A 17,569-nucleotide genomic window follows, 5' to 3' on the forward strand; every position below is an offset into this window, starting at 1 on the left:
GTGGAATACTTGGTCTGCTTCTTTGTATGTCAATAATACACAAAATGACTCTGTCATTTCATAGTCATGCTGGTATGTGAGCAGTAAGCATAGGCTTTGACATGCTTGTGGCTTCATGGCGGTCATTCCTGATTATGTAGTTGCTGTTCTGTGAACAGTTCTAGGTGTCACATTACAGGGGTAATATTTAAACATTGAGAAAAGTACATAAGAAGATAATCACATTGATCACAGAAGCTTCCAGGTAATACAGCCATTGGGTATGTTTGCATAGCTACTGTCTGGGTCAGAATTGCATTAATTAGAAAAAGCTATCGGCTATTCAGATAGGGGTAGAAAAGGTAGAAGCCATTTCATAGAATAATAGTTATCTTATTATATCTTATCTACGTACTTGTATGCTCCTCCCCACAATACTTAAAATTTAGAGTTGGTTGAAAATGTTAATAGCTTTTTTCCATTTCTCTGATAAGCTCTGTTTTAAAAATAAAAGAAAAAATAATATCTTTCTCTTTCTTTCTTCACAGCCTATAGGAAAAATAGCTTAGTTAGTCGTGTGTGTGTTAAGGAGTGGGTCTATGTGCTTATGAAGCCCTTATGGAAAGAAAGAAAGAGAAAGAAAGAAAGAAAGAAAGAAAGAAAGAAAGAAAGAGTTTTGCAGGTAGTCCTGAACTAAGAAGGCCCCAAATCATTCTTACCTGAGGTTCAGTTGTGAAAGATTTGTCTCCTACACTCACAAGCCTGTCTCTATTTGTTGATATTTTCATGGTTCTGGCAGAGGCTAGCTATCATGGGAAGTTATGATTGCACAGAGAGGCAGCCTCTGAGGAATACAGACCCATTCCTCTTGAGGGCTTTGAATATGAGGACAGAGACCTGAAATTAGACTTTGTTTTCAGTGGGAGTCAGTGTATAGAAAAAAGCAACTAGGAGATTTGTGCACAGTGACCTGTGTTGCTAAACAACGAGCTGCTGTGTTTTGTGCTATTTGGTGATTTTTCAGGGTCTGTGATGTCATCCCAGATATAATCAATTGTAATAATCCAGCCCAGAAGTAACAAATGTATGTATCACTGTGGCCAGATCTGAGTCTGTTGGGAAGTGGTATTCTTCTGTCCACTAACAGTAGTAAGTGGATGTTCTGTGCTGCCATTGTTATTTGAGCATCTAAAAATGCTCAGATCTCCAAAAGGAGCCCAATGTTGCAGCAACCTGGCTTAACATTCAGTGGGCAGATGTCCTCAGTAGAAGAGTATAGTATAGAGGTAGCAAGTTCTTCAAAGGTCTTCCATCTTCCTACTAGTATCCAGTCAGTCTTGCCTCGGTTCAGCTTTAGCCAGCTGCTCTTCAAACTGCCTATTCAACGGGCTCAAAAACAAGAAAACATGAACTGAAGCTATGAAAGGCCTGGGCAACAATGGATATTAACAAAAATGTCTTTACAGAGGGTCATGTATGTGTGGAATGAACTGTCAAAGGCATCAGCAAAAGCTGAAAGGGTAAACATATTCAAAAAGGAATTTGAGAAATATTCACAAAAAGCAAATTTTGCAAGGTAAAGACCCAGGAAGTTAAACACATGTATGGCCTTCTTCTGACTGAACGCATTTCTAAATGGAGAACTAATGGTAGGAAATTGTTGTGCCCAATCTCTTTGTGTGTTTACATCACATTATCTAACATCGCTGATCTTATCCCCAGTTCTTTATTGTTATTGCAACACAAAATGCAAAGTTGGAATACTATGAAAGAGCAGCAAGAACCATTATTTGTGCCCTGTCAGTCCTACCTGGAACATCTTGTGAGGCAGTGATCCTGTGAAATTTCTAGACCAAAGTATTTAAATTTAGCATCTAAACTTGTGGGTGCACATCAGAAACAAGCCTTTGGACGGTGGTTCATCACTAACCAAATCCACAAAAGCTCAGTTTGGCATTTGGATCTCTGCTTTTGCTGAATTATATGTAACATTTCAGGTATATAGAGAACTCCTTACTAGCTACACATCAGTGAAGAGTCCAGAGGCAAACTTATAATTTACATTACTAACTGCTTTCAAAACTGTGATTTTTATACAGCAAAACAGAATTTATGGGTTTTGTTAAAACTGACTTCTTTTGTTAAGTAGGCTGCCGTTTCAGTGATTTGGCTTCACAAATGTGGGGGACAGGATCAATGGATGTTGTCAGCCCTCGGCGACATCATTTTTCAGATATAGTATCTGAGTATCTGTGGTATCAGGGAATAGAATTAGGTCTTCTTAATTTACCAAAAAGTATTAATTAGCTAAACTAACCCTAATTCAGTATATAAAAGTTACTGATAATACTCTGTAATTTATAGAGCTGGGTTAGAATTATTATTAAATAAAAGGAAATACCTACCATTCCTTAGGTCTTCAGAGAATAATACTTAGGCACTCAGAAGATTCTTCACTTTCTGCTTGGTGCATAACTTAATTGATAGATTTTATTTTCTGGGTACATGAGATAACCTTTTTATAAAGTAGTGTCATTCTTTCTTCTTAAAATAATCGGATGAAATATGAATGTTATTTATGATTGTATTCTGATGGTGTCCACAATGAACTATGCACTGAACACACAGAGGATGAAACCGTCCCTTCTCTGAAGAGCTTACAGTCTAAGAAATTTTGATGAAAAGCTGAAAACCAATTATGAACCAAGTCAACTGGGAGGAAGAATTTAATCAAAAAAATGTAAATGATGGGAATCTTGTAAGAACACCTTATTAGATTCCCAAAATGGTACAATTGAGGAAGAGGGCTGTACTGGTTAAAAATCTGACCTGGTTTAGAAGAGAAGTAAAGGCAACTATAAAATATATATATATATATATCCCTACACTAACACAGTGCTTGGGGTATTGTAAATTCCGCCAAGATCCAATTTGGATATGGATAGAGACCTCCTTAGTATTTTCATGAAATAAATCGTACTGGGAATTATGTGATTATGGGAGACTTTAATTTTCCAGATATAGATTGGAGGACAAGTGCTACTAATAATGGTAGGGCCCAGATATTCCTGAATGTGATAGCTGACAGATTTCTTCACCAAATAATCATAGAACCGACAAGAGGTGACACCATTTTAGATTTAGTATTGATAAGTAGTGAGGATCATCCTAGAAGAACTGGTTGTGGAAGACAATCTTGGTTCAAATGATTGTGAGTTAATTCATCTTAAACTAAATGGAAGGATAAACAAAAATAGGTCTGCAGCTTGGCTTCTTGATTTCAACAGGGCAAACTTAAAAAAAATAAGAGAAGTAGGAGTGTACTGGACTGAACAACTCAAGGATCTGAATGTGGAGGAAGCTAGGAATTACATTAAGTCAAAGTTACAGGAACTGTCAGAAGCCTGCATACCAAGCAATTGTAGGGACGAATCGCAGACCAAACTGGATGAGCAAGCATCTGAACCAAGTTATTAAAATACAGCCTATAACAAATGGAAGAAGGGATGGATCAGCAAGGAAAGCTACCTCTTGGAGGTTAGAAAGTGTAGGGGAAAAGTGAGACCTGCCAAAAGCCAAGTGGGTTTGGACCTTGCAAAGGAAATTAAAAACAATAGTAAAAGGTTATTCAATCATACAAATAAAAATAAAATAAGGAAAGAAATAGGATTTATAAACACTGAGGATGGGGTAGAAATTAAAGATAATCTAGGCATGACCCAACACCTAAACAAATACTTCGCCTTGGTTTTTAATGAGGAGTTGAGGGGCAGTGGCATTGCGGCTAATGAAAACAAGAATATGGAAGTAGAAATACCAAAGTGGAAACCAAACTCCAAGAGCTTAATGGGACCAAATCAGGGGGACACGATAATCTCCATACAAGAATATTAAAGGAACTGGCGCATGAAATTGCAATCCCAATAGCGAGGATTTTTAATGCCCACTGTGTACCCGGAGGAACCAGAGGACCTATGGGTTACAAAGGTACCAAACCCCCGGGAAGTAGGAAGTAGCCCAGGGGCAGCTGATGACTGTCCGGCTATGTTGCTGACTGACTCAAGGTCAGCATGTTACAGCTGGATCCCAGCTGACCCAGGGGCTGACCACTCTGCCACTGTTAGGGCCCGGGGCTGGAATGTGGTGGAGTCGGGTAGGCCCGCATCCCCCTGCTACCCCACCCCTGGGGTGGCCGACTTCCCACCATAGGCCAGGAGGCCTGTGTGAACCTACTGTCCATCGAATTAGGATGCTAGACTTGGTTGGTGCCCCCCCTCCCCCGGAGCCCCTAGACTGTGTGGGTGCTCCTTCCTACCCAAATCCTGAACTGAGTGTTTGTTGGCTGCCTTAGCCAGAAAGTTTAGGTTAAAGCCTGTCCCCAGCTCTGCCCTGCTCACAGGGCCAGAGCCACAGACTGTGTGTTTGCAGGCTGCCTTAGCCCACAAGCTTAGGCTGAAGCCTGCTCCCTGCTCTGCCCCACCCACAGGGCCAGAGCATTAGATAGTTAATTACTGCCAGGCTGAAGGCTAAAGACTGCTCGGTGCCTAGCACATCCGAAGGAGGGCAAGAGCCTTAGACTATTGCTACTTGTTTGCCTCTGCTAGGCGGCCACAGAACTATAGATTGCTTTCAACTCAGCCCTGCCAGCACGGTCCAAGCGCTGGTGCCTCATACAGCGAGGCGGAGTGGCCTCCCTCCCCACTTGAGACTGAGGAACCACTTCAGGACCAATCTTATTTAACATTTTCATTAGTGACCTTGGCACAAAAAGTAGAAGTGCACTAATTTAATTTGCAGATAACACAAAGTTGGGAGGTATTGCCTCAACAGAGGAGGATCGGAGTATCATACATGAAGATTTGGATGAACTTGAAAACTGGAGTAATAGAAATGGGATAAAATTTAATAATGCAAGGTTATGTACCTAGGGACTAATAACAAGAATTTTTGCTATAAGGTGGGGACATCTGTGTTCGAAGTAGCAGAGGCATTGGTGAGACCTCATCTGAAATACTGTGTGGAAATGTGATCTCCCATGTTTAAGAAAGATGAATTCAAACTGGAACAGGTGCAGACAAGGGCTACTAGGATGATCAGAGGAATGGAAAACCTACCTTATAAGAGGAAACTTAAGGTGATTGGCTTGTTTAGCCTAACCAAACAATGGCTGAGGGGAGATATGATTGTACTCTATAAATACATCACAGGGATAAATACCAGGGAGGGAGAGGAGTTATTTAAGTTAAGTGCCAATGTTGACAAAAGAACAAATAGATCTAAACTGGCCATCAACAAGTTTAGGCTTGAAATTAGACACAGGTTTCTAACCATCAGAGGACTGAAATTCCAAAACAGCCATTTAAGGAAAATAGTGGGGGCAAAAAACATAACTGGTTTCAAGACTGAGCTAGATAAGTTTGTGGAAGGGATGGTATGATTGCCTACAATGACTGCTAGTAGCAAATATCTCCAGTGGCTGGGTATGGGACACTAGATAGGGAGGGCTCTGAGTTACTACAGTGAATTATTTCCCAGGTGTCTATTGGTGGGTCTCGACAACATGCTCAGGGTTAACTGATGGCCAAATTTGGGGTCAGGAAGTAATTTCCCCTTAGTCAGATTGGCAGAAGCCTGGTGGGGGGGGGAGGATTGCCTTCCTCTGCAGCATGGGGCGTGGGTCACTTGTTGGTTTGAACCTGCAAAAACTTCAAGGTGTTTCCTCTATCATTTGCCCAACACACGCGTTTTAACCGTCACTTTCTCTCAATTCCTACTCCATCCTGTATCCACCCTCACATGCAGATTCTCCCTCCCTCCTTGCTTTATAGTCTCCCCAGTCAACAACATCAAATAACATTTTACAGTTTTTTTCACATTTGTATATTTTGCATATTGCCAGCTCCAATAACTAAAAATCATGGATCAGGCTCCCAAAATCATGAGACTGGCTTAAAAACCAGAGGTTTTAAAAATAATAAATGTTGGGTTCTTTTTATTTGCCTTCTGATGCTGGAAACTGTATGCTTCATTTTTAAGCTTTTCTTCACCACTGTGAGGGTTAGAAACTTATCCTTTTTTTCATCTGAGAACTAAGATGCTTGTATAAAAACTTGACTCTCGGAATCTGCACTTTGACCATACTTCCTCCTTTCTGGTGTTTGTGTCAGCTCTATTCCTTTATGAGCTGTTAGGAGAGCAATGAAAATTATCTATTTTTTGTTCTTCAAGTGATTGCAGATGTCTGTTTCACCAAGGTGTGCACGTGCCCAGCATGCCAAAGATGGACAACCCCTGAATTGAATACACATCGGCATCTACCTCTTGAAGAACTGTTACTGTGCAGATATGTACCGTGGGGATTTTTTGCTGTTTGGTGGGGGGATCTTGGGGAGACAGGAGGTGTTTCCAGGAAAAACTTGGGTTTTGGGGGGTAGGGCCAATAACAACTGCTTCTTTCTTGTGGTCTGCTAATTTACAGATGGATTGGGCATAGATTCTGTAGATTCAGGTACCCAGTCAGTTATTATCTGCACCCATGATGCAACATTGGTCCCTGGCCAAAAAATTGTTCGTAGACAAGTTCAAAAACTGAATAGTTGTTGAAGGTGAAAGTAAAATTATAAATTGATGAATCGCCTTTGTGGGAGATTAGTGATATAATTGGCAGTACAGGTATGTAATATCACTAGGGATATCAGAATAATATCTTATTGTTTGGAACTGTCTTTGGAGGAATTCTGTCTCTTGCCAATTTGGAATCATTCAGCATGAGTGATTTAGATGTAAATCATTGTTATATCACCTTATATAACTCCTACCATATCATATTATTATGTGTGTAACAGACTGTAAGGTTTCTTGGGCAACAAACCAGCACATACAATCACTAGAACCTGGACTGGGAAATGAATGCTGTGATTCTTTTCCAGATAATCTTGTTCTATTCCATTATGTCTCGTTTGGTTCAGTTCCATTCCACTGGATGTGATTATCATCTGAGGAACAAAGAAGAATTCTACCAAAATAAGATGACGACAGTCATTGCATTCGGAATAACAGTGCTTCAGCCCTACAGTGAAATAGGTGTGAGTTTCTAGTGACCCAAATATTTCCATGTGGAAAAACTTTTAATCTTAACATATCCTGGAAAACCTCTTAGAATTAAACTTTTTAAAAGTAATTCTGTTCAAATATATGTTCCCAGAGAGGATCCCCTGGGGGACTAACTTGAAGGGGAAAGGAGTCCAGGAGAGCTGGCTGTATTTCAAGGAATCCCTGTTGAGGTTACAGGGACAAACCATCCCGATGATTCGAAAGAATAGTAAATATGGCAGGCGACCAGCTTGGCTTAATGGTGAAATCCTAGCGGATCTTAAACATAAAAAAGAAGCTTACAAGAAGTGGAAGGTTGGACATATGACCAGGGAAGAGTATAAAAATATTGCTCGGGCATGTAGGAATGTTATCAGGAGGGCCAAATCGCACCTAGAGCTGCAGCTAGCCAGAGATGTCAAGAGTAACAAGAAGGGTTTCTTCAGGTATGTTGGCAACAAGAAGAAAGCCAAGGAATGTGTGGGCCCCTTACTGAATGAGGGAGGCAACCTAGTGACAGAGGATGTGGAAAAAGCTAATGTACTCAATGCTTTTTTTGCCTCTGTTTTCACTAACAAGGTCAGCTCCCAGACTGCTGCGCTGGGCATCACAAAATGCGGAAGAGATGGCCAGCCCTCTGTGGAGATAGAGGCGGTTAGGGACTATTTAGAAAAGCTGGACGTGCACAAGTCCATGGGGCCGGACGAGTTGCATCCGAGAGTGCTGAAGGAATTGGCGGCTGTGATTGCAGAGCCACTGGCCATTATCTTTGAAAACTCGTGGCAAACCGGGGAAGTCCCGGATGACTGGAAAAAGGCTAATGTAGTGCCAATCTTTAAAAAAGGGAAGAAGGAAGATCCTGGGAACTACAGGCCAGTCAGCCTCACCTCAGTCCCTGGAAAAATCATGGAGCAGGTCCTCAAAGAATCAATCCTGAAGCACTTGCATGAGAGGAAAGTGATCAGGAACAGCCAGCATGGATTCACCAAGGGAAGGTCATGCCTGACTAATCTAATCGCCTTTTATGATGAGATTACTGGTTCTGTGGATGAAGGGAAAGCAGTGGATGTATTGTTTCTTGACTTTAGCAAAGCTTTTGACACGGTCTCCCATAGTATTCTTGTCAGCAAGTTAAGGAAGTATGGGCTGGATGAATGCACTATAAGGTGGGTGGAAAGCTGGCTAGATTGTCGGGCTCAACGGGTGGTGATCAATGGCTCCATGTCTAGTTGGCAGCCAGTATCAAGTGGAGTGCCCCAAGGGTCGGTCCTGGGGCCGGTTTTATTCAATATCTTCATAAATGATCTGGAGGATGGTGTGGATTGCACCACCACTCAGCAAATTTGCGGATGATACTAAACTGGGAGGAGTGGTAGATACGCTGGAGGGGAGGGATAGGATACAGAAGGACCTAGACCAATTGGAAGATTGGGCCAAAAGGAATCTGATGAGGTTCAATAAGGATAAGTGCAGGGTCCTGCACTTAGGACGGAAGAACCCAATGCACAGCTACAGACTAGGGACCGAATGGCTAGGCAGCAGTTCTGCGGAAAAGGACCTAGGGGTGACAGTGGACGAGAAGCTGGATATGAGTCAGCAGTGTGCCCTTGTTGCCAAGAAGGCCAATGGCATTTTGGGATGTATAAGTAGGGGCATAGCGAGCAGATCGAGGGACGTGATCGTTCCCCTCTATTCGACATTGGTGAGGCCTCATCTGGAGTACTGTGTCCAGTTTTGGGCCCCACACTTCAAGAAGGATGTGGATAAATTGGAGAGAGTCCAGCGAAGGGCAACAAAAATGATTAGGGGACTGGAACACATGAGTTATGAGGAGAGGCTGAGGGAGCTGGGATTGTTTAGCCTGCAGAAGAGAAGAATGAGGGGGGATTTGATAGCTGCTTTCAACTACCTGAAAGGGGGTTCCAAAGAGGATGGCTCTAGACTGTTCTCAATGGTAGCAGATGACAGAACGAGGAGTAATGGTCTCAAGTTGCAGTGGGGGAGGTTTAGATTGGATATTAGGAAAAACTTTTTCACTAAGAGGGTGGTGAAACACTGGAATGCGTTACCTAGGGAGGTGGTAGAATCTCCTTCCTTAGAGGTTTTTAAGGTCAGGCTTGACAAAGCCCTGGCTGGGATGATTTAACTGGGAATTGGTCCTGCTTTGAGCAGGGGGTTGGACTAGATGACCTTCTGGGGTCCCTTCCAACCCTGATATTCTATGATTCTATGATCTCTAGTTAGTGAGATTGAGGTAGAGGCCAAGCTTCTTTGCTCTTGCTGGCTCCTGCAAATAAACTGCATCAGAAAATGAGCAACATCACAGCATTATCTTTCAAGTCTAAAAGCTGGCTCACATGCTAAGGAAAAGAACTTGGGGCGACGTGTAAAAGTACTATCTAATGACCCCTTACATAGCAGCAAAACAAAACAAAATAAAAATTTTATGGGAGATTTCTGAGATATAAGTTTTCAGACTTGAGTTCCTTTAATTTCTTTGTTAAGTAATTACTTGCTATTGTTTATTATTTGACACATGATTTTTCTCTTGGCACTGTAGTAATTTTCCCTCCAGTAGTTTTGTTACTATTAAGCAGTAAAGATGGTTACTGGATTAGAAATTGTGCGACTTTTGATAATACAAGAAGTATGTCCTGTATAGATAGGTGCCATACCATATGTGCACAGTTTAATCTATGCATCTGGCAGACAAGACAGCTTTATGAGCAATAGTTAAAGCACTTGAGCCTCACTAATACCAAAACATTTAAAATCTTCTTTTTAGACATTGCAGCATGCCATTATTTTAGTTAAATATTTTATCCTTGTAAAAAGATGCCTGAGAAAACCAACAAAATAACATTTGTTATGTCTGTGGTTTTGCTAAGTATTTATCAATTATAATACTTAATTTTCTTCCTCTGACTACTGCATGCTGTATCTCTAGCATATTTGGTAGCCACAGAAACAAACTATTTACTGGGGGCAGGGGAGATATCATTCTGGTCTTTGGTGTGCATAATGCACAGTTGTAAAATTTTCCTAATTATGGGCAAGATTCTGCTGACCTCAGGCTGACTACTCAGTGGGACTCCTTGTCTGGTAAGTTACTACTTAACGAGGTTTCAGAGTAGCAGCCGTGTTAGTCTGTATCCTCAAAAAGAAAAGAAGTACTTTTGGCACATTAAAGACTAACAAATTTATTTGAGCATAAGCTTTCATGAGCTACAGCTCACTTCATCAGAGTGAGGCTGGCAGAATCTGGCCCTATTTATATGTTCAGTACATTGAAATGAATTCTTAGAAAGTAAGGGCTGGATTGTGACCCAGACTTGCACAGCTGCGTAGTGAGTGAGGGAGAGTAAGATCCCCCTCACCCGCATGTGCAGTCACATTAGTGCTCTCCACTTCACAGCTGCGGGTGAGGGTAAGTGTAGAGGCTGTGTACCCAGCAAGTGCAGGCATTTAAATTGGGTCCCTTTTGGAAGGGCACGTTCTGTGCCCCTGCCATGGCCCATGCCGGGGCCAGGAAGAGCTTGCCCTTTACCACCAACCCCTCCCCCCGATGATTATTGGGGGGCATGCCCCTGGTGCCCAGTACTCTTCCCCTCATCTCCCCACCTACATTCACAGAGCATGTAGACGAGGAAGAGACGGAGTCTCGGAGTCATGCTCTGGCATAGGCTTGCCATCTCAGAGGTACAAAAAACTAGGATGTTCTGTGTTGATCCTTAGCCAATAAAACTTGACAGATGGCTTTGTGTACTGAGTGCACTTCCAGATTTCCTGGGAGACCTACCTCCAAAAAAAGGGACAACCCTGGGAAAACCTGGACAGGTGATAACCCTGCCGTAGCATCCAATGCACTGACAAGTAAGTTACGTTGGAAAAAAGGGCTACAGCAAATGGCTTTCTGTGGCAACATAGGCAGGGAAAGAATTGTGCCTGAGTGTGAATCACTCCATGGGCTCCTCTTGGAACAGACAGCTATGCACCATCCATTCCACATGGCTAAAGGCTCCAGTTAGCCCTACATTTTTTTATATTATGAAATTAATTCACGTGTTAGTAAACTGTTACTGACTGATAATTTGAAACAATAATTGGTACGTCGTTTTCTTTCTCACACCGCATGTTTTTAAACAATGTATTGCGATTATTGAACATAAAAAAAGGAAACAGAAAAATACACCTAGAAATTGACTTCAAAATATAATGGTTTCCTTTTCATAAAACACAAATACAAAAATCTCTTAGAAGTGAGAAGAAAATTGCCAAATTCAAACAGATTTTTGGGTTTTAAGATGAAAGTGACTGAGATGTTTTGCTTTCAGGTTAAATGAGCTGAAGCTGAAGCTTTGCCATTCAGTACCCCCAAACTGTGGGAATGTTTGGATCTAGATCTACACTTTTCATGCTAGTTCCCCTTTTTAACTATTTTTTTAAGTGTCAGTGTTTTATAATTACAGTTAATGCTACCCAGCTACCTTGGGCTAAAGGTTTTGTTTCTTGGAAAATTAACAACATCAACTGAGTTAATGAATTTTAGGGTAATGAACATAATAAAAACTCGTGTGCATTCTATATGAGTACAAGAGGGCTTCTGAGGTAGGAATATACAAGCATTACCTTCGGTAAGTAGTACCTTTATGTCATGAGCAGTCCCAGTGTTTTTTCAGATAAATCCAAAACAGACAACCATTCTGTTTTATTTCAGTTATTGCATTTTATGGCCAACACAAAGTAATCAGTTTCTCTCCCTGTATGTATATATAATTGCTTGGTTTCAAATGTATGTGTGTTGGCCATCAAAGGCATATATTAGGATAGCTTATTTTGATGAATGATTCTTAAAGGCAGGTTTGTAACATTTTAAATACATACTATCCAGCCCTGTCAAACACAATCTGTCCAATTTTGATGGATTCCAGTCTTGGTGCGGGGGGAAAGGAATTAAATTTATATCTATGAAATTTATGAAGAATATTCTCAATACGAATAGAACCATTGGATAAGTAAGGAATATTTCACCTATAATTGAAATAATTTTGTTTAGAATTTACAGGCCATGCTGCAGTTCCAGTTCTGCCAAAAGAGTGCTATGTTTATATCAGTACTTATTAAGATTTATAGCACCCATATCCTTTTCATTCTAACCCCTATTTTTAGTTGCTTATAAGTTTATCCAAAAAGTACCTTTTGTGCTGAAATTTCTCATGTGGGCATTAGTTTAAAAGTGATTTGCAGGTGGTTGTGCTGATTTAGAAATTTCTGCAGTCATTTTTGTGTTACTGAAGAGGGGTTGGGGAAGTTGTTGTTTTTTAACCCATTTACAAGTATTTTTCATATGCTTTGTTGTACATTGATAATGCAAATAGCTTTATTTTTCAAAAGCTCCAGATTTGTTTTTAGCCCATTATGTGGACTTTTGCTTACCTCCCTTGAAGAAATTGTCTTAATGAGAAAGCGGTGAGCATTAGACAGCCTTGTAGCGAGTAGCTGAGTGCATTGCTTTTCTTAGTTTTGAGAATGTAACAAAGCACATTATGAACAATGTTCAAATATCTATTAACAGGGGTTTGTCATATTTCTTGTACCTATGTATTTCTAGTTGACGTTAAACAGTGTCTGAAGTGATTTGGACCTGGTAATCTGTAGGGCTTGGAAACGTATTTGAACATTTGCCTGTGCTTATGTGTTTTCAAGTGAAAATAAGACTATTAACACTTCAAAAGTGGCTTAGGGTATTTGTGTGTCAAACAGTAACTCCCAAATGGTGGCTGGTATTTTATAACACCTGCAGGATCCTGGAAGCTCTTAATCCACTTAAATAGCAGAGGCACAATTAATTCCTTGTCACTGAACCATGATTCAGTATCTCCCATTGTAATGGGTCACAGAACAATCCCGTTGATATAGTTTGGCTGCTAAACCAAAACTCAGAAGCTGTAAATTGAAGTTCCCTGTGGCAGTCCCTCATGGACTCATGGCAGATTCTGAAAATAAAGTCTGGGGGATGCTACACTAAGGTGCATTTCTACACAGTTGATGTTAAACCAAAGTCCTTTCTACCTGACTCTAGGTGAAAGTTCAACAGTTCATGATACTTTTCCAAATGATTAAGGGGTAACTTAGTGTTTTGGCCTGCAAAACGAAAAACCAAAAACAACACCCCCCACCCCCTCCCCACTTCCTAATTAACCATATTATAATATCTGGTTTCACATGGTCTATTGCTGAAGGTATAAATAAGGAGCAAATAATCTAATTAGGAGATGCTTCTGTCCCTACCACAGACTCTCTGGGCAAACCTCCAAAATGAACCTGCAAGGGTTAGTCCACTGCCTTCCCAAAGTAAAGCAAATGTGCAGTTTTCAATTCATATGACATGCATAAACTGAAGCCTGCAGAGTTTGCACAGACATAGTTGAAAGGACAAATTCTCAGACAAAATGCAGAACTTGTTTAACATGTTTATATTGTAAAAGGGGGCAAATTCTGCCTTTGACTATGAATATGTGAGCCATGATCTTCTGCAGGGCATAACATGTCCTTCAGTAAATATGGTATTAATCAGTGGTTTGAGGTTGGCCAGTACACAACATACTAAGAACACTGCTTATTACATGTGTCTGAGAATCTGAAATTTGAAAAAGTAGAAAAGGTCACTGATCCCCATCATGTCTGGTCCTTCTTAGCTTTCCTCATTCCCCGTTGCCTATTTCTAAACCTGCTTCTCTCTCCTCTTTACTTAGAAACTCATTTAGTTGTCTCTTCATCTGGCTGCTTCAGTGTCCCCTTTGGCTGTTTATTTAATACTGTGAGATTTACTACCATCTGTGTAAAATAAATTTGCCTAAATTTCAATTTCCCAAGTTTGAGCCCTATTCTCTTGTGCACTTGGTGTAGTGTGTTTACGTGCAAAAAGTCAGTTAGATGAAATTGCCTGTCCTAGTTTTAAAATCTTCAGTTGAGTCACAGCAAAGCTTCATGGTTTCCTAATAGAATCTGGCCAGCTTTTTCAATCTTTCTCATAATTAATTGAAAAATGGTTTCATTCTGATGTATGATGCTAGATATCTCAAGGGCAATTACATAATTTAGGAAGTACACTTGCCTTCCCAATAGATACAGCATTGTACTAGGTGAGAGTTATCTGGGGTTTGTATACCAATCCCAACTTTCTGATTTGGATTGTATTCCCCTGGCAATGCATGACATTATCATGCTTAACTTTTTCCCTACTTTAACACATTGGGTTTAATCCCATAGGAATTGTCCTATGGTAACTATGAAAACATTTTTAGTAGCTATGTATCATACCTCCATGTTTCATCAAAATTTGATATTTTTGAATATACTCTAATCATTTGTATTGATATCTGTTAAGTTACATTTGCCCTTTTTAAGTGAAACATTTAATGCTATACGATTTTAACTGCATTATTAGACGTTATCCAATATAATTATAAAACATTACATTTCTGTATAGACATTTATGTGACCAAATCATTCTACTACTCAGCGTGGTATTCACAGTATTTTGCTTGAAACAGCAGTACATCAAAGCGTGCTACAGAACTTCTGCATATGGTAACAGGGTCTGCATGGCCAGTTAGTGCACAGCAGGCTAGAGCAGCATAGATTCACACCCCGGCTTGCCATGCTCTAAGTCAGCATGTACACAATCCCTTAGAGGTGCAGCAACAGAATCTCACCCCATATCTTAACTATTGAAGTGTACTGCTAAAGATCATTGCTTGTGTATTAAAATGTGATGTGAAAATAATTATGGTAAATGTTGCCAGTATAGGCACGGTGTGTTTTACATATTTGCTCATGCACAAGAGTTAATAATCATAATGTCAAAACATGGAGCCTTTTGTTTGTTCCTACCTGAAGATATCCACAGTTAAAGAGCAAAAAAGTAGAGATATGCTGTGCAAGACTTTATAGAGTAATAGTTTTATTCAGTTACTGCTTCTACCATTTTTTTATTATCTAAAAAGTTGTAAATATTGATTTCGCTATCCTTTATTCAAGATGTTGTAAAACAGCACTTCCTCTAATGCAGGTACTGAAACCTAGCTTAAAATAGTTTTGTTCATGGTGACCCATTATTTTCCTGTTCTTCAACCATAATTTTATCAAAGTACCCCATATTTCTTATTCCAAGATATAGCCCTCTATACATACATGATAATCTTTGGTACAGTAAATTGGGAAGTTGAGTGTTTCGGCTAAGAACACGCTGATTCTTCAAATGATAGGGTCAATATCCAAATCCTGGTTTTTAAAAAAAATCCTGTGAAATGCTTTCTGAAATATCCATATATAGGATCATGTATTATTACTTTGTCCTTTTGTACTATTCTCAGCTTAAAGACTCACACACTTATTTAACTGTATCCACTGAATTGTCCCTTTGATTCAAAATTAAACACATGTGAAAGTCTTTGCTGGATAAGGGCTTTATACTAGTTTTCTGTTATAAAACATTCATTTCTTAAAGTCATACTGTGAACCTTATGTAAACTTCTGTGAAACACAGTACAACATTGTTTAGTCCTTCTCAGTGTAGAAGAAGGAACTGCTGGCAGGTCACTAACTTAAATCAAAATGATGGATGTTACAAGTCAGTAATCATTTAAATAAGTGTGTGTCTTTAATCCCCTATAACTTTAATCATTTTCTGTTTTCAGGTATTTTCTTTTACTGCTGATAAAGAGATCCGCACAGATGATTTATGCTTGGATGTTTCTCGACTCAATGGCCCTGTGGTCATGTTGAAGTGCCATCATATGAGAGGAAATCAGCTCTGGGAGTATGATGCTGAGGTATATAATTATTTCATAATTAGAGCAGAAAAATACAGGTCCAGTGTTTCATATCTATTGTTACCCATTTTAATTTCAATTGGATTTGTTTGACACAGGGATGCAATAAGTATATCTTTGTCAGTTTTTTGTGACAGAAGATAATTTGTGAGTGTGATAGCTGACGGTGGAGTGACTTTATCATATTTATATCATGATGTGATGGTGTCCTTCCAGTTCAGGAATGCAAAGTGCTAAATGAATAGAGCTGGTTGAAAAGTTTTCAAATTTCAATTTTTCATTCAAAACTACAAAAAAATAAAAATAAGATGAGAATTAACTTCAATTTTTGTACAGTTATAGAGCATGATGCAATGTTTTGATTTTCAAAAATTTTCATTGAAATGTTAAATATTTAAAAACACAGTAAAATTCTGAAATTTTTACTTGTTTTTCTACCAGTTCTTAAATGGAAGATGCTTGGATATGGATTTTAGTGACTGAAACACTGTGATATGCAGGTTTCTTTATAAGACTCTGACCTTGAAAAAAATGATATACCTTTAACTTTACACAGTGTGAGCAGTCCCATTGTAGGCAACAGATTGAGAGATTCTGGACATCTTCAATTCATATTGAAGTCAGTTGGAGTTGAAAAGGGACAGAACCTTGCAGAAGGTGCTAAGCACCTCACAGGATCAGTCCCATAATGTGGATGAAACACTTGAAGGGCTCAGTTCTGCGAACATTCAAAAGGAATGCTCAATATCTTGCATAATCATGTCCTTAGTGTTAATTTTTTCCAGCATAATCTACTGTTTGGTTTACCTTTTGTAAATGTAGGCTGCTTGTTGTAAGAGTTGATCTAACACTCATCTCTGCAATTTAAGGGACTGCAAATTGTAAATGGTCATTTATATTTGGATCAGTTGCTCTGTTAGGCAATAGATTTACCTTAGTTTCCAATGTTATCTTATTCCCAAAATTGTTAAACCATGAGTTTTTGTTCCATATTTCAAGAATGCTTTAACTGTCAGAATGTGAGTGAGGCCAAACAGCAAAAATTAAGATGTTTGTACACTAATGCAAGGAGCCTAGGTAACAAAATGGAGGAACTAGAGTTACTGGTGCAGGAAGTGAAACCAGATATTATAGGTATAACAGAGACCTGGTGGAATAGTAGTCATGACTGGGCTACAGGTATTGAAGGGTATGTGCTGTTTAGGAAAGACCGAAATAAAGGTAAAGGTGGTGGAGTAGCACTGTATATCAATGATGAGATAGAATGTAAAGAAATAAGAAGCGATGAAATGGATATGACTGAGTCTGTCTGGGCAATAATTAAATTGGGGAAGAAAACTATTAGAGCCTCCCCTGGGATAGTGCTTGGGGTGTGCTATAGACCGCCGGGATCTAATTTGGATATGGATAGAGCCCTTTTTAATGTTTTTAATAAAGTAAATACTAATGGAAACTGTGTGATCATGGGAGACTTTAACTTCCCAGATATAGACTGGAGGACGAGTGCTAGTAATAATAATAGGGCTCAGATTTTCCTAGATGCGATAGCTGATGGATTCCTTCAACAAGTAGTTGCTGAACCGACTAGAGGGGATGCCATTTTAGATTTGGTCTTGGCGAGTAATGAGGATCTCATAGAGGAAATGGTTGTAGGGGATAAT

At 39.7% G+C, this 17,569-nt stretch overlaps 1 protein-coding gene across 3 annotated transcripts in view; it reads left to right on the top strand.

Annotated features, from left to right (window-relative positions):
* The window catches only part of GALNT13 (polypeptide N-acetylgalactosaminyltransferase 13), a gene marked incomplete at its 3' end in the record, with an annotated part of 686,573 nt that overhangs the window by 633,210 nt on the left and 35,794 nt on the right, over positions 1-17,569 (top strand). For all 3 annotated transcript variants that reach the window (XM_084642901.1, XM_084642899.1, XM_084642900.1), the window contains one exon: positions 15,774-15,908. In XM_084642901.1, coding sequence (XP_084499027.1) covers positions 15,774-15,908 — 135 coding nt within the window. The remainder of the gene's footprint in view (positions 1-15,773; positions 15,909-17,569) is intronic.

This window comes from Lepidochelys olivacea, assembly GCF_965140295.1.
Source record: "Lepidochelys olivacea isolate rLepOli2 genome assembly, chromosome: 11".
In the NCBI taxonomy this organism is placed as follows: domain Eukaryota; kingdom Metazoa; phylum Chordata; order Testudines; family Cheloniidae; genus Lepidochelys; species Lepidochelys olivacea.